The following is a 14232-nucleotide window of genomic DNA, read 5'->3' as shown; positions in this document are numbered from 1 at the left end:
CCCTAGCCAGGGGCTGTCTCCGCCCATGCAGCCAGGTCGAGTCAACAAAACCCAAAATTTTGGGAGGGGGCTGGAGTCCAATCCGCTCAATGGTGTTGCACCCTATGTGTCTTTCACTGAAGTCCTGTTAAAAACAAACATTGGCAAAGCCAACAGTTTTGGCTTGTGCATAAGTACTATGCATTTGCCAGGCACTGCTATTAGATGCTCAGGTACTCAAACCAGTTTACACCTGCTACCATCAACGGCCAGTTAATACCAATACAGCAGTGCCTTTACCAGGCCTACATAAAAGCCCAAATTGTTAGGATTGCCAATGCTTGTTTTGCTTTACCCATGTTGCACAGGACTGTGCATCAAGGTTAAAGTAAACATACTACTTGGCTAAAGTGGCCCACATTGAATTTAGACCAATTGAGCCAGTAAGAACACTTATGGTGCACAGTCAGCCTGGACATAATTTCTGTGGCATGGCATGTTTACTGGCAGTGAGGGTGTACATGGTAATAATGGCATATATTGGTGCAGCCTGCATGGACCACATGGGAACAACCAGCATGAATATATCTTTATACTAGCATATGTTGTGTGGGAACAACCAGCATGAACATATCTTTATACTAGCATATGTTGTGTGCAACGGCGGCATGAAATGTATTGGAAAATGTTCCTGTGCAAGGTTGGTGACTTGCAACTATTGGGTTTTTCCATGTGCTTCCATACAAAACCAATTGCAAACTGTGTGGATTTTTACCCAATGTTACAAAGAAAGTGCTGTAAAATGCATAATTGTAACCCAATGTTTCAAACATTTTCTTGGGAGTGAGACACCCCCTCAAATGTTTGGTTCGGGCACCCTCACTGTGCTCTGCTGATCCTGCATAATTGGCACAAACATTTAAGCCTCTTCAGTTCAGAAATTCACCAGCCTCCACTGTACATCATCCATCTGTCACTGTGTATGCTGTGTGTTTTAATGCGCACACTGGGGTAGGGTGCTCCTTAATGCTGGCGTCAGGCACCACATGCTGTGATGCCATCCTATATATGTTTATGCCTATGACACAAAGGTCAGTCTGGCATAAAACCTTTCTTCAGTAGAGAAATCTAACTTTACTGTGGTTGATTTGCAGTTGTAGTAATAAACCATATTTGGGTTCCTCCACACAAACTCAAGGGGAGATTTCTCGAGTGCCCTGTTTGAGAAGGTGCTGCCACTGGCCCAGTGCGTAACATCAAAAGGGGCCACACAAAATGTTTTGCCCCGGGCCTCACCACATCTTGTGACAGCCCTGTCTGTAAGCATACAAAGATATAGTTTAAGATCAGGATTGTCCATGGATGAAAAGCAGAAAATGACTGCCAGTGCTTTGGTTCCATAATCTACTGGCAGGAATGAACATGTCAATTTGTGATTGCCATGTTGCCAAACTAGAGAGCTGCTGCCAAGGAGTGTCGGTAGACAGACAGAGTTAAATGTTTGCACTATGCTTTTCATCATGGGACATTATTGAAGGGGATCTAAATAACAGACCCCACTTTCAGAGACTGATCTACCCACGTCATTTCATTATTAAAAATAAAAAATTCTCAGGCTGTTTCACCCTCGCAGATGGCATTTTGTTACATCAGTACACAATGCCTTTAAGGGCTCTTGCAGACCGGGGGCACATAAGCATAGTATCAGGTAATATTTTTGCATGCAAAAATATTGCCGTACATATGGTCGTCGGGAACGGCCATAGGCGATATTTTTGGTGGCGAAAATATTAGGTGACGGGGTTGCGGGGGTGTCTACCGCACATAAAAAAATGATGCAGGGGTGTCCCCCGCAGGGTCCATGTGTTATTTTCGCTGCAAAAATATGGCGATATTTTTGCGTCGCGATATTTTTGCGGTGAAAATATCACATGGAACCATAAGCATTTGGCGCCCACCCCAAAACCAAAGGAATTATGGGTCCAACAATCTCTTATTGCCCCTCCATCCCTTTCTGTCCCAATCACACCGCAGGGCTTGATATGCTGCCTGACAGTGAGATCAAAATAAGCATGGCTACTCCCTTCAAGTCCCCTTATTGATCCCCTTCATCCTCACTGGAATCATAACGATAAACAAATGGCATGTCAACGACAACATTAGCAGTCCTTGACAAGGTTGCTTGTTCTAGTGTAGGTTCCGGAAAGATTTTATCAATAGCAGCCGAGAGGAAGAGATACAGGTTGTAGTACAGACGCAGGGCAAATACCCTAGAGTAGACACAGAACTCAGATTAGCAGTCTCGTAGGGTTTTAGTTTGAAATTTCACAAAACACGTTTTTGTGTCAAATAAGCAGACCCGAAAGTAAGCGCACTAGAGACTGTGACCTTTAGTTGGCTCTCTCGCAAGCCCCCTTTGACTCCAATGGGCTACATGAAAATAAAGAGGAGCAGTGAGCTAAGCAGTGCAATCGGTATGTGAGATGGGTAACTTTTTCACAGAAGATAATTTGTCCAAGATCACAGTATCGTCTATTGGCAAAGCCGGGATATTGTATGAGCCCGGACACTTTCGCTCCAAAGTCTTACATTTGTCTGCCGAATCAACACTCTTGAATAATGCTGTATGCTTTATTGGTGGTGACGGTCACGTGTTTGCTGGCCTCATTTGGAAGAACCAAGCTTTAGGACTGCACCATACTGATGCTATTTTAGTTTTTAGAACTAGAGCTTTCAGTGGTTGTGTAGCACAGTAGGTTTTACTATCGCCAATGTCTTTCTCGACCTAAGACTGAGGAAAGACAGATTACCGTGTCGATATCCTGGGTACTTTGATCTGGCAGATGAACACAGATCTCTGCAATGAGGGTTTACCACACTGAGCTATCTTCTGAACCACCAGGGCACTTGAACTTGTTGATATGCATTTCAACCTTGGTTATTGCACGCTATCAATATATATTCCCTAAAGAAAGGTGAGCACCCTACCCGAGTTTGCCATAGGGGATGCATGAGTAATTGAACAGATGGGACTTTATTTGTAAACAACAGTCAGTAGGCAGGCAGGCTCAAAACTTCTGCAGGGCCCTAGATGATATCAATGCATGGGTTATTTGTATTCTGTAGGCTTCGAAGCATGGGCCACTAAATCAGGCCTCCTGTCTCCTTCCTGATGCGCGTCCCTCTCCCTGTGCACATGTTACGCGAGAGCATTTAAAGTGAGTTTCCATTAAGGGACTTCATTTGTTTTTGTAAATATGGGCATAGTTTCTGTAGCTGGGCAGTCGCTGACGTGATAGTAGTATTAAAGTACACATGAATGAATTGCTCACCTTTGATGATAGCACTTGTATGCCCTCTCTTTTGCTTGTTTCCGTCCCCTCTGTGCCCGAGACTAAGCCCCATAATTAGCCTTCTAGCAGCAGCCAAAGTGCTCGGCCGATGACAGCACTATTTACGCCCAGTGGAACCCTGTGCTCTATCTAGTAACCGTCCTCAACCCTAAAGCGCAAATGTCAACACTTGGTTATTTTCCCAAAACATTTTCTATCACGCTTTCCTTCTGTCCCACATTTTTCTAATACTTTCTCCTACTTTGTATGTTCTAAGAGCAGTTATTTTCACGCCACACTAGATCAGTGCATATTTCTTTTGATATTTTGTGTTGCTTGCCAAATTTTGTCTACATGCGGTCTTCCTTTTTTTCTTCCCTAATTGGTTGACTTGTATGGCTTATTTAACTTTACGCTCCGTCACTTCTGTAGGGGAGGCTTAGTGCTGGGTCAACTACCGAATTACCGAGCCTTGTGGCTTTGACGAAGCCATTGTTTGCACTTTGTGGGTGATGACAAGAATTATACTTCTGATTTTTCTCTGTGGTCAAGAGCGTGCAGCTAAAAACAGAATCCAGCAGGCTTCCCTCTTTGTGACTAACGCAATGCAGACGCACCTTTCCAAGAGCGTAGTCCAGACCAACTCACAACCCATTAGCCCCCCGCCCACAACTGTCAAAGTCCACACCTCATGCTTCGGGGTCTTCCTTCCGTAGACCCACCACAACCCTGTCCCACTTCCATCAACACTTGGGGTCTTGATGCTGATACGATGCATTTTTTTTTATTTTACTTACTAGGCGTCCAGAAGGGGCGGGAGGCTGTATGTAAATAAAGGCACTTTGACTGTCTTTTTCGAAATTATAATCTAAAGCGACCTGGGGTTTCGAACCGGTCGCCAGGTTTTCAGGTCGGGCCGTTCACCACTACACCAGATAACCTGGTGAAAAATAATGAACAACTAAAGGTGAAATGTCACATTTCAGGACTGCACTCTCCAGAGAAAACATTGGCATTGATTCTTGGGGTTGAATACGCCCCCACTTTTTAACATTTTTAAATCCATTTAGAAGAGAATATCCTCAGTTTTTTTAATGTATTTGATTTTATGAAACGCCCATTTCCAACTGTCCTGTGCAATTTCTATTATGCAAAGCCAATTGAATGAAATTTGCATAGTTCACCTTGATCCTGATGACGTCACATATATTAATGAGTGCCCCCACTTATTTTTTAGGACTGGACCCCTGCCCACTTCTGTTTACCCTGACGTTCACTTTATCCTTGTGTGGCCACGTTATTCAATGTGCGCTCAAGTTGCACTTTGTGCCCCTCTAGTGTAATACCGAATGCACGCTGCGGATATGCATTCAAATAAAGGCGTTCCCTCTTTTACGTGGGGTCTTGCCCTACAAATGATGAGCTGCCAATTATCTGAGCGCGATTTGTGTTACCGGAGCATGCGCTCAGGCAGTCTGGCCGCTAGGGGCGCACCATGCTGCATCAGCTCCATCCTGGAAATGGCGCGCAGGCCGAGCCCCCTCTCAAGGTACCGTTTCAAAGCGGGGAGCTGAGAGTTCCAGACCTTTCCCGAGGCCCATCGGATGGGGATCTACAGCTGAAGTTCAAGGGCCTCACTTCCACTAATGAGAACAATGGCACCAGCTGCGCCATTTTCATTCGTTTTCCCTGCATGGAGCTAGCCGTACAGCCGGGAATGTGCTCCGTGCGTTTCCCCGCTGTCTCTTTTCATACCGATACCCTAGTTTTCACCTAATCCAATTTCACCAAATCAGAAATCACCAAACTTTTTTTTTAATTCGAATTGGTTAGGTAAGAAGGTAAATTTAAAACAAAAACATAGATGGGGGTGGGGTAAGGGGATAGGATAAGGTACGGGGAAGTGGGGAGTAGGGGGTGGGGGTGAGGGGCCTCCAACCGCATAATAAAAGATAATTAGAAGGGACAAACATTTGATGATTTCTCCTTTAGATGAAGTGGATTTGGTGAAATCACGGATATCCTTCCATGCACCACTAGTTTGACGCAAGCGGAGAGGCTGGGAACGCTATGCCCTCTGCCCACTGCCTAAGAGCAATAATAGACATGAAAGGTTCTTCCCACCAGGAATGATTTATAGAAGCTATTACATAAATTGCTTCATTTGATTATTTACTATATGTGACTTTAGTTAACATTGGTTTGATAGCAGTATCCCCCATCAACAGATAGACTTTAAATGTAGTTGAATAAACACATAGCTATTTTTACATTTAGTTGACACAGTTAGATAAATCAGTACGAATGATGAGGTAATGACCGAATGATTACACACAAAAAAAGAAAAATGATTTTACTTAATTACACATTTTTCAACACAGTGTATGAAGGAGCTCCATATAATTCTGAAATGTAGAAAAAGAACAATATACACAAAATCATAACATCCACAAGAATAAAACAAACTGAAGAAAAAAAGACTAAATCTTCAAGAGAAAAATTAAAAGAATTCCAAACCGACACAATATACAACAAATTGACTTGTTGGACAAGAAGGCCGTGTAATAAATAACAGAGAATTCCTACTCCCAATCTGGGGAAATCAACAAACACCAACATCTGACTAACAAGGGATCAGGGCCTAAAGCAAACAGTCATTTGCAATATCCTGTGATTATGGCAGCTGCCATGTTTATTCATGGCGGGCCGCATTAATATAGCTGCCGAGTTCCCCAGTTCTACGCAGAATCTTTCAGTCAGTCTGTTTTTATTCTGCACGGCATGCTGGGACTTGTAGGCCAACCCTTGAAATGAGAAAAACAAAACTACAAGCTAGCATGCAATTGGAAACAAAAACTAGGACGGGCTTAAGGTGCCACGCATGGAACTGGGAAACTTGTCAGAGAGGCATTAAGAGTCTTGGAGTTAAAGAAAGATTCACTGCATGTAGTGCTATAAATGGGCCGGCTTTTACCGGCACTCGGTACCTGCACTTCTTGTTTTTGACCTTGTTGAGGGCAAGAACTTCTCAGAGCTTGAGGGGAATAGTTGCCAGCATCCTCTCTTGTCTTGCCCCAGGTCAGGAAGCACAGCTGCTCCCTCTTGAAATTTCACTTTGTTTCAACAAAGCATTACAATAAGAGCAATTTGAGGTTCATGGCCCAAGAGCAGGATTGCCTGGGGAAGGACTACTGTCCAATAAGAGGTGTTAAGGGAGGGGCGATAATACATGGAAGGGGAGCATAACGTTACATGCTGTGTGAAATAAAGCAGATGACATTGCCTTTTCTTTCACTGTGAATACAATTTTAAAACCCATTTTCTTTCATTGTGAAAACAGTTTGAAAATCGCACACATCTTCCTAGGCCTGTACTGTCAACTTCCAGTCAGGATGGGTAAAATAAAACTATAATACTGTTTTTGATTGACATGTTTTTCTGAAACGATGGATTTAATGTCAGGTTAGTGTTTTATGTAATGTTGTGTGCTTTAAAATACATTGCAATTAAAATATTATGTTATCTTTTCAAACCCAAACCGTAACAAATACTTATAATAACGGTAGATGGGAAGATAATTGTCAAGTGCTTAAATCGCGACTGTGATCAAATCCTGTTTTCACTACTTAAGCAAAGTGTGTGATCCTGGGCAAATAATGTATTCGTATTGTGCGTTATCCGCACAAATTGGGAGTCCTGAGAAGAAAATCCTCTGTAACAATGGGCCAGATTTGGGGGGTCATTTTGAAATCTCCTAGAGCAGTAAATGTAGAGTAAAAACCCAGTGTAAAAAATATATGCATGGTTTTTAACCTAATTTGTCACTCCAGGGGAATTTCAAAGTTCTGACTTCTCACTCGGTACTCAGGACAAATCTTAAATGCCCGCCACCCCATACGCTCCACCTTTCAAAAACAAATGCATATCCACCAGCATCTGCGTCTGTTGATGGCAAATATGCATTTGGTTCCTATGGAATCCGCCAGCTTTTAGCAACTGGTAAAAGCTGGTACATTCCATGGGAATTCATCTAAATAACTACCACTATTTATATACACGTCGGGAAGCATTTACGATTGCACTACGGAAATCAACAAACACCTACATCTGACTTACAAGGGATCAGGGCCTAAAGCAAACAGTCACTTGGAATATCCTGTGATTATGGCAGAATGCACTCAAACTCTGTTTCGCCTGAATTTCCATGTATTTTTGCGCTTCGTGGTGCAAGCAAACAAAATTGCATGGGGGGGGGGACTGCTAACACGTCAGCGTTGGGGAGAGCGGTCACTCTCTGCCTTTAGCACAGGGAAGAAAATGAACCCCTTCCAATCATGGCGAAGGCGTGATATGCTGCCCTGAGTCAAATCCGCAGAGCTACTTTGGTATGATCAGGTTTGAAGCCAAGTTACACATCTAAATGTCTGCAGAAGAACAACTCATTGGGATGATCAGCTTTGAAGCTAAGCTGTTCTTCTCCCTACTCACTGTTTAATTTAAGCAAACCCCCTCTGTCCCTCAGCAGGTTTCTGTGGGGATGGTGAGAGTTTATCATTGACTTTTCTCTTTAAGCATCATAGTTTAGACATAGGACATAGTTATTTGGTATCCCTACAAAATATCCCACCAAAAATATTGTCGTACATATGACAGTTTGTCTCGCCATAGGCGATATTTTTGAATCATAATATTTTTGCGGGGATATTAACACAGGGAACCAGTTATTTGTATGGTATAATTTTTTTTTCTGACCGTCCTGTCCTCTAAAGCCTGCCGAATTTAATGCATCACAATATTGGCGACAAAACTCAAAATTAGTCTGTGATTGATGGACGTCTTTGAGATGTGACTATTAGGCTGACAGAATCACATTTCAGACAAATTACTTAAAAGTAGACCATCATACTGTGTTTTCGTTTGCAATCACTGATACAAATGTTTCAGTGTGTCAGGGTCCGCAGGCCTAAGCTAATCAAAAAGGGACTTACACAGAGAGGAAGTGGGCGAAAATCTGATTGGATGGGGTGGAAGTGGGGAGAGAGACAATTAGAAAATGATATCTAACGTTAGTGAACCACTAATAGCAAGACACGCATAGAAAGCGAGACAAATAGAGAGCTAGGTGCCTGGGCAGAACGTTTCATAGAATCGGGTCGGGGAGACCTGGCAGGGCCCCGGGATGAGAGCAATTTTTGGACCTTATCGGGTCTGAGCCGCAGCCCACGTAAAGTCTAGATTGGTGAGTACCTGCACTTCGATTTTTCCATTTAAAGCACTGACTGCATGACTCGGTGGCAGGCACTGGAACCTGCAATATGCCTGGATTCCTGGGCCTTAAGTCGCACCATCCAGTAAATGACATGAGTCCCTTGGAAAAAGACCTCATTGCAGAGGCAGTGACGGTCTGCCTCTTTCCAATGGCTTGTCCTCTGGCTACAAAATGGGCCTGCAAATAGTGTGCTTTGCACCTGCACCAACTGTGACCAAGCAGTCAGCAGATGATGCTTGCGGCTAGCATCCGCAGCGTGATTCCTCCTCAGCTAGGACCACTCTGTAACTTTACCATGCTTTGGGGGTGGCCCCTCCATGACCACCAATGCCCCACACCTCCCATACTCATCCTTTCAGTCCTACTTGCATCCAGCTCTCAAGAGTTCACCAAAGATATCCAGTAAAAAGACGTTGTGCCCTCTGTCCAATAAGTGCACCCCATCCGCTCTGTAATTGGCTGGATCTTTCTCAAAGAGCATCCAATGTATGATAAAGCCCAACCCTTCCATCTGCATGAACTGCTCCATCATCCTAATTATCCTCTGCCTAGATCTCTAAACCACGTTACCTGATCGAGCGCCTCGCCATTCCTGCCTGGGTATTATTTCGGACCAAACTATTTCAGTGTCCTCCAACATTTGTGCAAAGCTTCTTATGCCTTCTTGCATGTAGCAGGTCACATGTCCGAATCACAGCAGGCCTAAACTGAGTACCATTAAGGTGGGTGATAGTAATACCTATTACTTACAGTGTAAAGAAATGGCCACTAAACAACTGCACTCTGCGCCGCTTTATGCCTGAGCATTGTAAGGCGGCTCACCTCTGGCAGAGGGTCTAATTTCTAAAGGTGGCCATTTTTATAGGTTTGGATGATTGGCGGCAGCTAGCAATTTACACACTGCCCTCATGTACATGGTAGAGACCTGATGCAATTGACACCCCTAAGTACATCCTTGCAAACATCCCATGCAGTGTGTATTCTTGACAAGGCACAGCAGTGAAATGCAATTGGAAAACTAGAGCATAGAATGCAGGGGAGATCATGGGTGTGTAAGAGGATTCAATTCAACACTACAGCTAAGTCAACGCCTAGTCTATAATACTGAATGAAAACCCTTATTGATATATCTTTAGGTCCAGTTCATGCGTTCTGGACGACTACCCCTATATAACACCCCTCTCTTGGAATCCCCCTGACCCCACTGAGCCAAGAAGTAGTTCTGTTTTGCAAGTTAAAAGGGTTTATTTGATAATTTAAACAATAGATATATATATGACACTTTATAATAAATTAATAATTGAATATCACACTTAATCTGATATGATACAGATTAACAACAGAGAATCTGGCACTAGCACACTTCTTTATAATTACTAAGGAGTTGAGATGAAATGCATAAGGTAGCACACTGGTAAATAGGTACAGAAGGATAATGTGGTAGAGAATGCTTTATAGGGTTCAAGGAAATGCAAGGTTGAATGAATGAAATGCAGTATAGAAAATACTCAATATGATTTCAACAAAACAATGTAATCACTTTTCTCTGGCTATTCACTCCCCCCCTCTTTATGCAATGCAAGGGAATGGGAGGAAAGCACACAGTTCTCAGAAATGCAATCAATGTAATCAGTTCAATCCCCCCCCAAGCTTAGACAACAGAAGTTTAAAACACAGATAGGAGTTTTGAAAACACAGGCCCAAATGCTTTGATATGTGCTAGCAATGGATGAGAAATATGCTGGAAATGCTTTTTAATTCCCTTTCAGAGGTTCAGGGTGAGTGGTATCTAGTTAATATTAGTCCAGGCTCACACTAGCAATGAGGCAGGGATAGTTAGCAGGTTAAACGAATTTCTGGCAAATGGAAGGCAAGCAGCAGCAGTTTTTACATGTGAAGAAATTTGCAAATCGCGGCAAAATTCGCGGATGCGCCGAGCGCTATTACAGAGGAACCACAAGGACTATCTCTATCGTTTTGGGGTCCTAGGAAAGCCTAGGATCCCAGCTTCAAAATGAAAGTTACTGCAAGTCTCTAGCACAAACGGTTGCGGAGATATGAACGATTGAATAAAGGTCGTTTTTCAGATTTGAAATTTTAAACGCACACTTTTTCAGCTTTAAAAATGATGGCAGGATAACACAATTGCTAAGCTGCAGTTCTACTTAGGTTAAAAATGGATTGAATTATATTATTTTAACTAGGAGACTGGTTCTGCACAGTTTTCTAGGTACTCACACTATATTCTTGAGTGAAATGGGCCTCGCCATGGATCTGGTCAGGTTTTAAACTCGCCTCTGGTCTCTGCACTTCACAGTGATCTGGGTCAGCTCTCTCTGGTTCTCTGGTCTGGGTCTCTAGTTCTGGATAGATTGAAGTCTCTAGTTTGGCTCTCTGGAGGTTTGATGAATTTGAAGTCTGGATCTCTGGATGTTGTATGGTCCGGCAGAGTGCGTTGCAGCAAATGGAATTGAAGGTCCCTATCTGTCCTGTCTGTCTGCTTTTATGTGTTTAGAATGTGGGTGTGTTCTAGCATCACTGACCCTACCTCTCTCTCAGCTTCTAATTGGTCAAACTTCCATTTATCATTTGATTGGGGAATGAACTGTGAGTCAGAGTGATGTCATTTTACAGCCTGCAGAAAGTCCACTCCTCCTGTCAACTTACACACAAATCTAGATTTGAAACAAATACATATTTGCAGAGGTACATATTGTTTTAAAATCATATGCACCCATCATGCATTACAGGAGGTATCCCCTGTTCAAACTCTGCTCTTCCTGGGAGCTTGCATTCAGAAATGGCACATATTTCACTTTTTAACTGATTTTGCAATTTCTGACATTGACCCAACTTTACATACATGTGCGCAGAGAGTACGGACATTAACTGATGAAGTTTCAGATTTTTAACATGCATACATTTAGAGTTATCCCCACTTTTCCGCTGACACCCCCCTGAACATACCACCGGTTCTAAAAACCTCTTAAACTGTGGGCAGAAAAATCACAAGAATTATGGTATCATTTATAAAATTTTCACATGTCCGCTCTATGAGTTATTCATCTTTTTAAAGTTATGTTCTGGCTCCAAAGGGGTGTGGTTTACCCTCAGCACAAGATTGAATTTCTGGTTCATCCAGTTCTGCCAAGCCAGCTTGCTCTCACAGGCAGTGCCCCTCCCAGCTCCTGCCAAGAGGAAGCTACATTTTACGACTGCGGTAATAAAAACCTTTGCCTGAGTGAAGAGGGCTTTGTTCACTCTCCTGCAGAGCACAGGTAATTCAATTATCAGATAGATGGCATATCCTTAGTGTGAGCAGCAAAAGGGCAGCTAGGCCTGGGAACACAGCTGTGAATCAAGTTTCACTCCTGATGGGGGTAGTTGCCAGGCAAATTGGAATCTCTTTAAGCTGTCATTTCTGTTCCCCAGTTTCTGCATTCAAATAAAACTAAACATTTTCACATATGCAGCTAGAAGGCTGATTCTAAGTTTAAAACTATGACATTTAAACAATTGCAACCTATGTGACACTCAAAAGTAGGTCACTCAGTCAATTTAAACATTTAGATTTTTTTTAGTGTCTTTCAGTCCAAATTTACTTAAACTGCTGAAATCCACAGCGCAGCCAGTCTTGTTATAAACCTTCAAGTCACTTCAGAATATAACTTTACATTGGATCCACCTCTCAGTAAGTCTTTCTTTGGCCTGTTTTGGGTTCATTTATTCAGTTTTGCAAAAAGTAAAATCTGGTGTTGTTTTAAATTGCCGGCTTTTGGATAGTGGTGAGTACTGGTACTGCAACCATTTTTGAGATTTAAGAAAGTGAATTCCCAACAGTTATGGGTTTGCTTTTGGCAATCAGCATTGCCATTCCCAATGGTTTCAGACTACTGTGTGGGTAGTCCAATGGTGGTTTTAGGCAGTTTCCTTCTGTGCCCATAACATCGGCAAAAATGAGTGGCAGCCTATTCTTCATGCATTTCCCTGTGCATTTTCTGGGAAGCTCTGGCCATCATGAGGTTTTCCATGTCAGTACTGCACAGTTTTGAGGTAGGGCTCGGATGCATGGGTAAATACATCCCACAGGTGCCATAATCGGATAAAAGCAGCAAGAAGGGCACAGCATCTCTGCTGTCCCCCAGTTGGCGCCATGCCATCATTGAAAAGATTAGATTCTCAAAATACGATAGTACACCTAACCCAGGCTGAGGCAAGTGGCGTCAAAGGGCTGTAGCTGGAAATGCCTACACAAAACTCAACTTTATTGGCTATGTAAATGCTTGTATTGTATATGGCACTTGGTAAATGCCACCCTCACTGACACTCACTCTCCTCCTTGTAGAGATCTACAGGAAGAGCTGAAGGAGTACGAGGAGAACCTTGGCGCGGAGATGGAAGGTTGCGTGAGGTAAGGTATGCATTGAAGCACTTCTTAGCCATGTTTGGCAGCGGAGGGCTGCATTAAGCTTCCAGAGGAGCAGTGTGCAATCATTCAGGTGGGGAGGCCAGATCATTGAGAGCATTGCTGCAGCAAATGCGTTAGCTGGCTGAGCTATCGTTCTAGGATTGGAACCTATAACCTGCAGGCTAGTTACACACCAAACTCTGCAGCAGGCACCTGAACAGGCAGAGCTATGTGACTGGGATTGGACTCTGTAGCTGCTGAGCTATCTCAGCTTTCCTGATTTTCATGGAGTGTGCAGTCCTCCATGTTTTGCTACGGCTTACTGCTTACCATCATTCAATGCAGCACTTTAGAGGAGCACTGGAGTAGCCAGATAAAAGAGAATTTGTGAAGTACATTTGATCTGACCTCCCTTGATGGCATCCTTGCTAACAGTTGCTATTGCCCTCTGTAACAGCACTTATTTTACGACCCTGTGAAGGACAACAGGCAGACATGAGAACCTTAGGGAATAGGATGTGTGAGGAGTTTGCAAACTTCGCACATATTACAATTCTGATTTTGAACAAGAAAACTAAGCTGGAGACTGGTAGTGCATATGGTGGTGTAGCTGATTGGGCAAAATCATGGCTGGCTATCAGGCCCACCTCTGTAGTGCTCTTGTGTTTGTAATGAATGGTGACACCTCCATGCCACTCTTGAGGACTACCTCCCGTTCACTAGCGCATGCATCATGAGTCACACACAGAACAACTCATTTCTATGAGTGCCTCAGAAGATAGCCACTGTTCATATAGCAGCATGATCAGTAATGGTGTGCTACAGCTACTAGGGTGTGCTGCAAACAATCCAGAAAGCAGTTTCTCTGTACAATAATCTCATAGTATGAGTATAATGAGAATAATCTCAATTGCAACATGTAACCAATCTCTTAAACTGAATCAATTGTAACCAATCTCCTAAGCATAACCTGCATAACCTGTAACCAAATTCTTCCAAGTATGCATGGTCTGTGATTTGCATAACCTGCAAACAATCTCTTAAACTGAATCAATGGTAACTAATCTCCTGCGCTTGACTAACATGCAACCAACTTTGCATAACTCCTGTGCCTGTAACCACATTCTTAAGCTATGCGCCCAGAGGCCTGAGAGTTAGGCACGCAAAATCAAGTGTAATAATAATTAAATAAATAAATAGGAATGGTTTGTAGGCCGTGTCCAGCAGTGATTCTAAACCAAAGT

The 14232-nt window shown here is 43.1% G+C and overlaps 1 protein-coding gene across 2 annotated transcripts in view; it reads left to right on the top strand.

The window, feature by feature from the left end:
- LOC138514251 (protein phosphatase 1 regulatory subunit 42-like) overlaps positions 1 to 14232 on the top strand; it is an 819071-nt gene that overhangs the window by 415675 nt on the left and 389164 nt on the right. For both annotated transcript variants that reach the window (XM_069629622.1, XM_069629621.1), the window contains exon 8: positions 12926 to 12991. In XM_069629622.1, the coding sequence (XP_069485723.1) occupies positions 12926 to 12991 (66 nt within the window). The remainder of the gene's footprint in view (positions 1 to 12925; positions 12992 to 14232) is intronic.

The sequence above is a fragment of the Ambystoma mexicanum genome, chromosome 12 (genome assembly GCF_040938575.1).
Source record: "Ambystoma mexicanum isolate Mex_15411 chromosome 12, UKY_AmexF1_1, whole genome shotgun sequence".
NCBI classification, from domain to species: Eukaryota; Metazoa; Chordata; class Amphibia; order Caudata; family Ambystomatidae; genus Ambystoma; species Ambystoma mexicanum.
Note: the sequence above shows the minus strand (reverse complement) of the source record. Positions and strands in the feature narration are given on the sequence as shown.